General features: G+C 43.3%; 1 protein-coding gene across 1 annotated transcript in view; it reads right to left on the reverse strand.

Annotated features, from left to right (window-relative positions):
* Nucleotides 1–12,182, reverse strand: part of EIF4E (eukaryotic translation initiation factor 4E) — a 46,922-nt gene extending 34,740 nt beyond the window's left edge. Inside the window, exon 1 of the mRNA XM_036340252.1 lies at nucleotides 12,040–12,182. Within this exon, the coding sequence (XP_036196145.1) occupies nucleotides 12,040–12,057 (18 nt within the window). The 5' untranslated portion in view covers nucleotides 12,058–12,182. The remainder of the gene's footprint in view (nucleotides 1–12,039) is intronic.
* Nucleotides 12,183–13,376: the final 1,194 nt, after the last annotated feature.

A 13,376-nucleotide genomic window follows, 5' to 3' on the forward strand; every position in this document is an offset into this window, starting at 1 on the left:
AATATATTTTTAAAAAAGCGACTTGGAGGAAACAGACAGCAAAAAAGAAAATGTCTTTTAAAGTATGTACATATAAAAATAAAAATAAAGTATGTACCTGTATCCTTCAAAAGAATAAGTTGAGATTTTGTATGCATACAAAAATTTTAAGAAACCATAACAATTTTAAGAAACCATAAAAGTGAAAATTCAGAAGACGAGAGAGAGAGAGAGAGAGAGAGAGAGAGAGAGAATATACATCTGAAAATTAAAAATATCAGGCAGAAAAGTTGGAAAATAAATGAAATTTCCCCAAAAATAAAGAAAAAAGAGAAGGAATTTGAGAGCAAGATTTAATTTTTCTTTAAAGTCAGGGAACCAGTCCAGTAGATATACTATCTGAATAACTGTTTCCAAGAGAAAAAAAGAGAGGAAAATAATAATGTCAAAAGTGACTAATAATAATAAATGTCAGATGTGGTGAATATGAGCTGTTGCCATATTGAAAAAGTGTAATAAGTACTCAGCACAACCGATAAAAATATTCATATTAGCCCTGGTGAGTGTGGCTCAGTTGGTTGGGCGTCATCCCATGCACTGGAAGGTCGCCAGTTAGATTCCCAGTCAGGCCCCATGCCCAGGTTGTGGGTTCTGGTCCCAGGTATAGGAGGCAGCGATTAATGTTTCTCTCTCCCTCTTCCTTCCTCTCTCTCTCTAAAATCAATAAAAACATTAAAAATACTGATACTAAAACATATCATTGTTAAATAGGAACAAGGAAAGAGCTTACAAATTTCTGGGGAGGAAGAGAACTGGTCACATTAAAAAAAAAACAAAACAAAAAAAAACAGCCATCAGAAACCAACAGCCACAACAGAAACTGGCCATGAAGCAATGACTTCAAATTCTGAAGAATTCTACACCCAGCTCTAGCTAGTTTTGCTCAGTGGATAGAGCATCAGCCTACGGACTGAAGGGTCATGGATTCGATTCTGGTCAAGAGCACATGCCCAGGTTGCCAGATCAATTCCCAGTGGGGGACATGCAGGAGGCAGCCGATCGATGTTTCTTTCTCATCATTGATGTTTCTCTCTCTCCTTCTCCCTTCCTCTCTGAAATCAATAAATATATTTTTTTAAAAAAAGAATTCTACACCCAACTAAACTAGAGATATATATATGCACACACACACAACCTATCTAATAAAGGAATATGCTAATTGACCCTCACGCCGCTACAAAAATGGCGGCGCCCACAGCCAATAAGGAGGGAATATGCTAATTGACCATCACGCCCTCAAATATGGCAGTACCCACAGCCACAAGATGGCGGCGCCCAGTCCCCTCAGCCTTGCCAGGGCAGCAGGTGCATGGCAAGGCTGGCCTGCCCCTAGGCGGGCCCAGCCGCTCCACGTGCCTGCCTCCGGAGACCCCTAGTCTCCTCAGCCCCCCAGGCACCCAGGGCTGGCCCAAGGCACAGGCAAGCTTTGGATGGCGGCTGCCCAGCTGCCCAGGGCCTCCCGAGGCTCAGGTAACCAGGGCCGGCTGAGGCTTGTGCTGCCAACAGTGGCAGCAGCAGAGATGTGATGGGTCGTCACCTTCCCCTGATCGCTGGGTTGCCTCCCACCCGAGGGCTCCCAGACTGTGAAAGGGGGCAGGCCGGGCTGAGGGACCCCCCACCCCAACTCCAGTGCATGAATTTTCATGCACCAGGTCTCTAGTATCCTATCTAATAAAAGAGAAACATGGTAATTGGCGTACGACCGCTACCCTTCCCATTGGCTAATCAGGGCAATATGCAAATTAACTGCCAGCCAAGATGGCAGCCAGCAGCCAGGCAACTTGAAACTAACATGAGGCTTGCTTGCTTCAGTGACGGAGGACTCCAACGTTCCTCGCCTGCCCCTGCAGGCCTCTGAGCTGCAAGCAACTATGTAACAAACATAGAAGCTAAACAAAACCCCAGAAACCTGCCGGGCTTCAGCCAGCAGGATCGCAACATTGTAAGCAAAGGCCAGAAACCTACTTTCAGCAGCGGAGGCCCAAGAGCTGGAGCCAAGCCTCAAAGCTAAAGCTGGCCCAGAATAAAAAAAAAGAAAAAGAAAAAAGGAGCGGCTGGGAGCTTCAGTCACCCCCAGCCTGAAAACAGCCCTCAGCCCCTCACCCAGACTGGCCAGGAACCCCAGTGGGGACCCCCACCCTGAAGGGAGTGTGACCAGCTGCAAACAGCCATCATCCCCTAACCCAGGCTGGCCAGGCACCCCAGTGGGGACCCCCACCCTGATCCAGGACACCCTTCAGGGCAAACCAGCCGGCACCCACCCATGCACCAGGCCTCTACCCTATATAGTAAAAGGGTAATATGCCTCCCAGCACCGGGATCAGCGGAGCCGAGAGGCCTCCCGGCACCGGGATCAGTGTGACAGGGGGCAGTGCCCAAACCCCCTGATCGCCCTGTGGCTCTGTGCGTGACAGGGGGCTGCACCCCAACCCCCTGATTGGCCCTGCTCTGTGCGTGACAGGGTACAGAGCCCCAACCCCCCCGATGGGCCCTGCTCTGTGAGTGACAGGGGGAAATGCCCCAACCCCCTGATTGGCCCTGCTCTGTGCATGACAGGGGGTGGCGCTGCAACCTCCCCATCGACCCTGCCTTGAGTGTGACAGGGGATAGTACCCCAACCCCCCAATCGGCCCTATCCTGAGCGTGACTGAGGGTGGAATCACAACCTCCCGATCACCCTGCTCTGTGTATGACAGGGGGCAGCGCCCCAACTCCCCAGTCGGCCCTGCTCTGAGCCCGACCAGGGGCTGCACCTAGGGATTGGGCCTGCCCTCTGCCACCCGGGAGCAGGCCTAAGCCAGCAGGTCGTTATCTCCCGAGGGGTCCCAGACTGCAAGAGGGCACAGGCTGGGCTGAGGGACCCCCTTCCCCCCCCCGAGTGCACAAATTTTTGTGCACTTGGCCTCTAGTGTATGTATGTATGTATGTATGTATGTATATATATATATATATATAAAATAAAGGCATAATATGCTAACTAGACCAGACAGCCAGACGTCCTTCTGGACAAGGGCAGGCAGCTGTGGCAGCTGGCAGTGGCAGCAGAGGCAGGGTGATGGGGGCGGCACCTTCTCCTGATCTGCCCTGTCACTTCCCACAGAGGGAGGCCAGACTGCAGACAGTAGGACATCCCCTGAGGGCTCCTGTACTGTGAGAGGGGGCAGGGGCTGGGCTGAGGGACACCCCCCACCAGTGCATGAATTTTCATGCCCCCAGGCCACTAGTGTGTGCGTGTGTGTGTGTGTGTGTGTGTGTGTACTGCATTAACATGCAAGGTCTCAAAAATCTTTAACTCTCATTGGTAACTATTTTCAAAAACTATTGGAGATGTGATCCACCAAACTGAACAAGAAACCAAATAAAAGGAAGAAAAGGGACACAGAAAATGAAGAGATGCAACAAAGAAGTCAGATGAGAGAGAATCAGAGAAAAATAAAAGGAGATTCAAGAAAGACAAGTATGCACCAGATATAGAGAACAGTGGTACAGATTAGAGTAATGTGATTCAAGATACCTTCATTTGATAAGGCTACTGTGACAAAGATGCCTATTATTCTACCCTTAAAACACACACACACACCACACACACACACACACCAATTTCCTAGCCCGAACTTTTATCTATACTTAACCATGTGTTCACAAAGCTTTCTCTCCTCCGTGCCCTGCTCCCTGGAACAGCTAAGAATTTCACACCCTAATAGTTCAGCTTTAACCTAACTCTTAAAATATATAGAGCAGCTCACTCTCACAGACCACTCTCCTAAGTGAAGGTTAATTAGCTGGCCCACACCACAGCCCCATCAGGTAACTGTAGTCTTATGTTTCTCAGAACACGTTCATGATCTTACCTACTGGTTTCCCCAAGAGGGGCTCTAGTAGTAATTCCAGGAAGTGAAAGCCAAACAATCACCCAGAAAAGGTGTTCAGCTTACCTTCTCTTGGGAACTTCATTTAACAATAGCAGTACTAACCTTCTCTTACACATCTAAGTTTTTAGTTTTTCTAACTAAATCATACTGCTAAAAGGAACATATAACACTGGATTAAACTGTAATTATACCATTTAAAAATTCAAGGGAAGGATTAACATAAGTCAGGATGGAGGAAATATGAATGATCAGAGATACATGGTTCTTCAGTCTATTACTCTAACACTTTTGCACATATGTATTTTATATTTTTTTCTACATATAAACATTTCACAATTTGAAAGGGGAGAAGCTTTAAAAAAAAGTAGTCTGATAGCCAACTATAGTCACAGAAGGGAGTTTCTTTGTTTTTTTGTGTGTGTTTTATTAATTCTCACCTGAGGATATTTTTCCATTGATTTTTAGAGAAAATGGAAGGGAGACAGAGAGAGAAACATTGATGCGAGAGAGACACATCGATTGGTTGCCTTCACACTTGTCCTGACCAGGGCCAGGGATCAAGCCTTGATTGCAATTGAACCCGGACCCTTCAGTCCGCAGACTGACGCTCTTTCCACTGAGCCAAATTGGCTAAGACAAGAAGTGTTTTTACTTGACCATTTGAGTTTTTACATTTTTAACATTGTTGCAAAAACATTTACCTTACAGATATACTACCTCAAGTATGGAAATGCTATATAGAGAAAAAGGTTATTGATCAGAGCACTGAAAAAGGAAATTACAAATAATCTAAACATTGATCAATACAGAAATAACTATGATCAAGACCAAACCATGTACACGTGAAGATTCTCACTGAGCATCAAGTTATGTGTTACTACGTAATAATGAGGACATATGCTACCCTACATATGTGTCTGGGAATAACGTTTAAATAAATCACAAGATGCTGAAATGGAAAAAAAAGAGACCAAACCATGTAATACATATCATCAGAAAAGAAAGTTTTATGTGTTGATATGCAATGCTCTAAAAGACATATTAGGTGAATATCATAATATGCCAGAACAGTGTACATAACAGTTGGCTACCACTTTTTCTTTAAAGAATATGCAGCCCTGGCTAGGTGGTTCAACTGGTTGGAGCATCACCCCATACATCAAAAGGTTGTGGGTTCAATTCCCAATCAGAGTACATACCTAGGTTGCGGGTTCAATCCCTCGTCAGGGCATATAAGGGAGGCAACCAGTTGATGTTTCTCTTTCACATGATGTCTCTGTGTCTGTCTCTCTCTTGCTTTCTCTTCCTCCCACCCTTCCTCTCTCTAAAATCAATAAATATATCCTTGGGTTAGGATTTTAAAAAAAGAATATACATATTTGCTTGTACTATATATACAAATCTCTACGGAAAGATACAAAATGACAATGTTAGTTACCTCTAGAGGTAATCCACCTGGATGGGATCAGTTAAGACAACTTTGCAGTATACTCTTTTGGACAAAATTTGAGTTTTGAACAATGTAGAGTACTGCCCTATTCACACTGTTTTTAAATAGCAAAAAAAAAAAAAAGCCTTAGGACAATTTTAATTCCATACAAGACCAAACAATTATCTTTGAAAGATTAAGATAGAAGTTTTCCTAGGATAGAATTAAACAGTAACTTATCCAACCAAATTGGTCATATTTGTTGTACAAAATTAAGGCAAATATACTACAGATGCATATGTTTATATACACCAGAATATGTGTAGATTCTAGAGCTATGTTATCCAATTTGGTAGCCACTAGGTACATGTGAAATTAAATTTCAAGTAATTAAAATTATATTTAAATTAATTAGAGTTTACAATTAATTTCCTTGGTTGCACTAGTCACATTTCAAGTACTCAATAGCCATGTGTGGCTAGTGTCTGCCATGTTGGATGGCACATAGCCTGTGCCATGTAGCTTCCTTAATGTTTCATGTTAACGCACTTAATTCTTACTATACACATAAATGTAACTGAATTCTTTTATAATTCTAAGTATTTTATTTGAAATATTTTTAAACATTATTCTGAAAACAGGACCACAGACGTCAACAATTGCTAAAAACGTCTATTTAAATTTTAGGCCATGGGCACATATTAGTGATTAAAAAATAAATAATTAAAACCTACATACTATAAACCAAAATCCAAGATATTTCACAATCCTACGCATTATTTTTTTAAAAGTTTAAAAGTTCAAATGAAAAAAAAAAAATATATATATATATATATATATATCTCACTTCTCACCCCACTACGCCACTGCCCATAAATCATCTGGTACATCCTTTTAGTTTTGATTTTATATTTAATTTATTTGTGTATGATGATGACCTACACATTGACTTTATTCTTAAGGTAGGAGGAGTTTTACTGAAGATAAAGTACTTTTTAGTTTGGGTTGAATTTGTTTCTTTTTTGAAAAGAATAGTAATAAAGCTTGAGGCCAGAACCCTATAAAATGTATTTATCCTAAGATATTAAGAATATTAGGAAAAAACTATGTTTTATCTTTCCAATTAAAATATCAAATTTTCTTGCCTTAATTAATACTTAAAGATTATAACTAATTTCTGTATAGCATTTTAGAGTAACAAGTTTAAAATATACAACTAAAAACATGCTTATGTATATTTTAGCTTAAAAAATTACTGTAAAGCCATGCGTTTCAGAGAAATCTTTAGGTCTCATTACTACCTTCCCCAAACAATTTTGCTTTTAAGACTAGGAACATATTATAGCTGAAAACTTTTTTCAAAACAACTATTTAACTCTTTGCCAAACCTCTCACCAAAATTACTAAAAGAACTAAGGTAGTGGAGAATAAATTTCATAATCTCAAAATTTTTTAAATGTACTAGTTTTCACTAGCAAAATATTTTAACTGGCAAATCATTTGAATTGACAAGGTCCAGAAATTAAATGAGAAAATGGAGACAGGAATTGACCATTCACTTGAGAAATCTACGCATAAAGTTCTGGACCAATTACTAAAATATGACCAGTATAACTACTCGTTTAGTCCTCAGATGCAGAGACCAAGTTGCTATTTATTTTCATATGATTCTGTACTTCAGTTACCAAACATTGTGGTAGCCTAAAAACAAATATCCACATATTTTATCTTATAGCTATAGCAAAATATCTAGTGAAGTGTTTATCAAACTAATCTTCCCAAGTTGCATAAGGAAAGAACATTGCATGCCTATTGCAAAGAGTGTCATGGTTAAGAACACATATCTGGAACTTGGCTGCTTTAGTTTGAACTCCACCCCACCACTTACTAGCTGTGTGATCTTGGACAAGTTAGTCACACAAAGTTACTTAATCTCTTTGTGCCTTGATTTCCTCATCTGTGAAATAAGAATATTACCTACCTCACAGAGCTGCTTGTAAGGATTAATATATATAAAGCATTTTGGGGGGGGGGGGGGTGTCAATTGTGGAAAAGGGAGACATATGTAAAACTTTAGACAATTAAAAAAAAAAGCATTTAGTGTGGTGCCTGACAAGTATATACTGCAAGTGCTTTATTTTAGCTAAATAAAGATCTGCCTACATTAAAAATAGATGTAACAGACTGTGTTTAAAAGGTCATTTTCATTAAGTCATTTGCTTGAAATCCAATGCTGGTTAGATTTGTCATAATTCCACAGAAACTTACTGAACACAGTGTGACTGAAGTACAGCTTCCCATTGTTTCTGTGGGATAATGTATCAAAAGTCCCAACTGGCGGGTTGTGGGCTCTCGATCCCCAGTGGGTGGCGTGCAGAAGACATCAATGATTCTCTCTCATCATTGATGTTTCTATCTCTCTCTCCCTCTACCTTCCTCTCTGAAATCAATAAAAATACTTTATTTTTTTTAAAAAGTTCCAACTGAGCAAAAAAATTTACTTTTCTGATTATATTCTCAGTTCCTGGAAGTGACTTATTCAGCACATGAGACAAATGAGATTCTTTTTTTCGGACAATTAGGAACTTTTGAAGAAACACTAGTGATTTTTACACTATAGATAGGAGTAGGAAGAGTATCTGAGAATTGTGGGTCATAAATAAGCTTTGCATTTCTTGTTAATGGCCAAGGACTGATAATCAAAAGGCAGCTATGTGAATTTCCTAGCAAAGAGAGGAAAAGGTGTATACACTATGTATGCATGGATACACCGGCATGTAACATATTCATGGAGTACTATAAACTTCATTTAGTTCTTCATAAATGACAAACTGCCATCTCAGAATACTGTATTAAAACATCAAAATCACTATAAGATATCTTATTTCCATTTTTTAGCTAGATTTAGAATGTTCAGTCTTCAAGGTCATACAGATATTTAAGTTAGACTATAACCCGTATTTGTTTCCACTGCTCAAAAGAGTCTCTATGACAAAGACAGAACAAGTCACAGGTACCAGAAGAACCAGAAAATTTCCAGTAGTAACAAGGAAGGAAAAGTAGAAATTACCATTGCTAGAACAACTATTTCACAGGTTCCTTGTTATGTCCAAGACTGTTGGCATTTCTGTATTCTTAACAATAAATTAAACAGAATATTTTATTAAAATGTTTTGCTTAAAGTTTTCTGTCCAAATTGGGTAAGTTTACATAATTGATTTTACATCTTTAGTGTGTGAACTGTGTATTTCTAAGTTGAATTTCTCTGTGTCAAACAATTATGCATACTAGTAATTCAAAGTATAAAATGAAGTGAAATTTGGCATATAAATACCAGATTCATTTAGTTGCTTTATGAATGAATTTTTATATACTGAGTTCTTTCATTAAAGCAAGAACATGCATATTAATTTGCAAGATCTGCTTGTCAATCAAGTCTTTGGTTAATAAACAACACTGAATTATATGACATATTTGTCAATATGTATTTAAGCCTTATTTACTTTTAATAAACAAACTCTGCAATACAAAGCATGTTTCTAAAGAATAAAAAAAGAACCAGATCAGATGACCAAGTTGATCCCACTTTTGAAATTAATGTACAACTTTACATACTGAAGAGACACAGTGTAAAAACAAGTAAAATTATATACCTTCAATTTAACTACAGAAAAAAATAATGTAATCTCTTACCTTAAAAAGAACTACTAGTATGGGGGGGATGGGGGGCCAATGGGAAAAAGAAAAAACAACAAACAAAGGGGACATCTAGAATACAATAAATGTATAGATTTATACATTTAAATGTATCAATTTAAAAGAAAAAGAACAATTAAAAAAAAAAAAGCTCAATAATAAAGAATACAGAATGAAGATAAAGCTAAAGAAACATGTCCTGCTGGAGACAAGATGGCCTGGGGAAACGGCCTTGCCATCTTCACCAATTAATAAGTCTAATTTAATCCAGCCACATTTCAAATGCCAAAAGAGTAACAGAAGAGTACTGTTTACCCCAATGTTCAAAATATTGCGATATTCACTGTAAAGAGGGAAAACGCTTCCTTTAATTTACCCTATCAAGCTTCCCAACAAATTTAATGTAACTGAACTTATACACAAACTTGAGAAAAACCACACAATATCAAATAGAAATCGCTGATATTTTATGTACACAGATAAAAAGTCCCCTATGAAAGGTGGGACAAGGAGGAAAAAAAAAAAACATGGTTCTTTTAAGTATCTGTTATACCCAGCAAAAAAGCAGTAAGAAAAGTTAGAAGCTAGCTGAAATAGCAATGAACAAACACTTTGTAAGCTTAAGCATGCATACCTCAATTGCAATCAATACTAATCAGCTGCTTAAAAACAAATAAAAACCACTATTTAAAGTTGTCCAAAAAATTATAAATAATTTGTGGACGAGGATGCATTAAAAGTACTAAAAATCTGCATTTTCACCAAAAATGAACAATTCTGCACTATTTTATATATCCTCAAACTACTCTAGTTTCAATCTGGCTTTCCACTTTCATACACTTTAGGTTTTTAGGTTCACTACTCCCCAAATTTAAATGCAGAATCCAAATCATCCTGGGACAGCACTAGAACAATCACTATACTGTATCACTGATTGAGAATTAAGCTCACTAAGCATTTACATTAAACAAGGTATAGAATCACATCTTGTATAACTTTGTTGGTACAATATTCTAAAATCAGGGTCTATAAATATTTACTGACTCAGAATAGTCCTTCAACACTCTGTAGTTCTGTGCTGTGCTGTTGAAACAAACCTGCATTATTTTGCAAAATCTGAAGGACCTAAATGTTACTGAAATTTCACAGAATACATTATTACTGTTTAGAAGCTTTAGCCTTGCCACCATTACCAGCTGCAATTTTTTTTTTTTTAATGACACTGGTAAAGTGGGTAGGACAGCAGATAAGGTCAAAAGTGAACATCAGAACCCATTAAAAGGGATTTAAATTAAAATTTTACAGATTTCTCCTAAGTCTTTACCTATGTAACATTAATATCCCAAAGTCAGCTAATTGTATCAGAAACCTAAGAGACAGTTTTGCAGTCAATCTAATTTCCAGGAACATAAATGAAAACTGATACCAATAAAAGAACAAGTAATCAAGCAGACAAACTCCCCTATATTCTGGCAACAAGGTAAGAATAGTTAGTTTACATCAATGTAATGGGGTGGAAAGCCTTAGTGTGTGTATATATGTATACACACACACACACACACACACATATATATATATATATATATATATATATATATATATATATATATATATAGCTTTCCCATGGCTAGTTAAGCAAATTGGTAGACCATTACCAAAACCACAAACTAGTATTAGATATACAAAAGTATCTGGCAACCTGGTCTAGAACTGGTTCCAGAGTGTCAAGGATTTCTGGTTGCTAATAAACTCCATTATACCGCTAAAGCAATGTCACTTAGGTGTGACATTCCTAAAACAGCCACACAGGCAGGCCTAGAAGTTTCAGGGAGCCGGTGCTGGCAAACCCAAACTGGGACCAAGATACCCTCTCCTTTGGGCGGTCACTCCCAACTTTCTGTTCTGGGATCTGCTTGCTTCAACTAAGTTTAAAATTGTGCCTAATTGGAGAGGAAAACGGATAAAGAAAACACACATGGAAAATTAATTTTCAAAGTTAAGTGAAGTGGGTCTTTAGAAAAAAAAAATGCTTTGGGCAGTAAACACTGAAGAACTGGACCCGGGCTCCTCGGCATGCTCGGCGGCGTGCGCACGGCGCGGAAGGGATGAATGAATGGGAGGCCGGCGTGTGTGCGCGGCGGGAGGTCCGGCCCGCGGCCAGACCCGCGACGGCGAGCGGCAGGCCTCGCTCCGCCCCCGTCCCTCCTCCATGACAGCCCAGTCTCCAGCGCGGAGGGGCGAGAACAAAGTGAGCCCCCTTCTCCCCACCGCCACCCTTCCCCCGCCTCGGAGAGCTCTCCCGCGAGACGCGGGGTTCTCCTCCCCACCCCAAACCTTTCTCGCCTCCCCGGCCGCCAAACCCGCCAACTCTCGGGCGCGCCGGAGGAACATGCGCTCGCCCCGCTCGACTCCCCTCGGCGAGGTCGCAGCTTCCCCGCGCGTGCCGCGGCTCCACGCCCGCCCGCACCGCCCGCACCGCCCGCACCGCGCGCCCACCGGCTCTCGGCCCACCGGTCCAGCGACGACCCGCTCGCGCCCCACGCCCGCGCCCTCCGCCGGAGGGAGGGAGGGAGGGGAAGGCAGCCCGGGTTCCCTCCTCCATCTCATTCCAGGCCGGCACGCCGCCCAACCTCCCCGCGGCTCCCGGCGGCCGCTCGGAGCCAGCCCCGCGCCTTTCTACCCGAAGACGATCCCCACGCCCTTAGCGCAGGGTCCGGACCACCCGGGAGGGCCACCCCGCGGCTCCGCAGGCGGCGCCGCGCCGCCCCTCCCCCACCCTGCCCCCCAGCCCTCGGCCCCCGCCAGAACGTGTGCGCTCCACGCCGCCGCGGCCAGCCTCCGGGGCGCCCCCAGTTGCCCGAGGGGAGGTCAGGCCCACGAAGAGGGGGAGGGGGCGGCGAGGGATGGTGTGCGCGCCGGGAACGCCGTCCCGCGGGGTCCCGCAGTCGGAAGGGAGACGGAGCGCGGGGCCCGGTGGGGGTGGGGGCCGAAGGCAACACTCACCGGTTCCACAGTCGCCATCTTAGATCGATCTGATCGCACAACCGCTCCTGAAGGGGGGCGAGAGGAAAAAAATGAGATTCAAACCGGGTTGGCTGGTTAATATCCACGTGACGGACGTGGCCGTTTGGCCTTGGCGGCGCCTGCGCAAGACTGCGGCAGCGTGGGGAACGAGAGGCTTCTGGGAAATGTAGTCTCTCGCTCTCTTTTGCGCTGTCTTTTTTAAGGGCAAAGAGATTTTTTTTTTTTTTAAAGGGCTGGTCACGTGGTCGGAGGGTCAGGTGCGCGGCTCTGCGCGCGGCCGCGTGCGGGCGGGTGGTCTCAGTCCTCTGGCCTGGCGCCCGGGTCGCTGCCGTGGCGCTCACTGCCGGGCATGCCTGCTGAGCCCTTTGTTGCCCTGTCCTCCCATCGTCCCCGGAAGGTTGGGACCTGCAGGCTCAGCACGCACAATCACGCTTCATTTGTGTAGCGGAGGTCCTAGGACGAGAGGCCTGTGTGCTTATTTCATTGCCTTTTGACTTCCCACCATTTTCTCTCGGTTTCACAAAGAGGCGGCGGCGATGGAGCGGCGTGGCCGTTGAAGCAATCGACCGTCCCCGGGCCCCGCTAACGCGGGTGGTCACTCGCCATCCCTGCGAGAGGGGGTGGCGGGACCGCGCACAGGACCCACTTGCCGCAGGTGGGGGGAGGGGGTGCACCCGACGGCGTTTCCTGCCCCGGAGCCTGAGATGAAGCCCTCAGGGCCGAGGCTCGCGGGGAAGTCAAGGGTATTTGCAGGGCCCGCCCTCGCGGTGCCCCTGCTCTGGTTCACGGTGCGAGCGGAAATGGCCTAAGTCCAGGTGCCGGCCCGGGAAGCCACGCGGGCCCCGCCGACTCAGCCCTGGACCGGTCGTGCGGAGGCGTGAGGCCGGTCGACTATGACTCATGCTCCTGAGCGGGCCTGAGTCACTCCGCGCCGCGGCTCCTTGAGGGCTGCACCGCCGCGGGGAGCACCCTGACCTCACAAGGGCGCGCGGCGATGATGGCAAACCGGCTTTGAGAACGCTCCAGACTCTAGAAAGGCTCCGTAATTAGCAGCCTCGCGCCTTCCAAGGACCAGCTCCTTCCTGCTGCTGTGTTGTTGTTTTTTAACAATGCTTTAAAGTTTTCTTTTGTTTACTGTGTTTGCTGATCATATAAGCCAGTGCAATTTTAATGTTTCAAGACAATTTTTTTCCCTTGGGGAGAGGGATGGGTGAAAGTGGACGAGGGTATACGGGGGATAAATGGTGACAGAAAAAATGAAATAAATTTTAAAAGACAATTTTTTTTATCACTGTAGCTACCCTCAGTAGAAGCTT

Source organism: Myotis myotis, unplaced genomic scaffold (assembly GCF_014108235.1).
Source record: "Myotis myotis isolate mMyoMyo1 unplaced genomic scaffold, mMyoMyo1.p scaffold_m19_p_1, whole genome shotgun sequence".
Classification (NCBI taxonomy): domain Eukaryota; kingdom Metazoa; phylum Chordata; class Mammalia; order Chiroptera; family Vespertilionidae; genus Myotis; species Myotis myotis.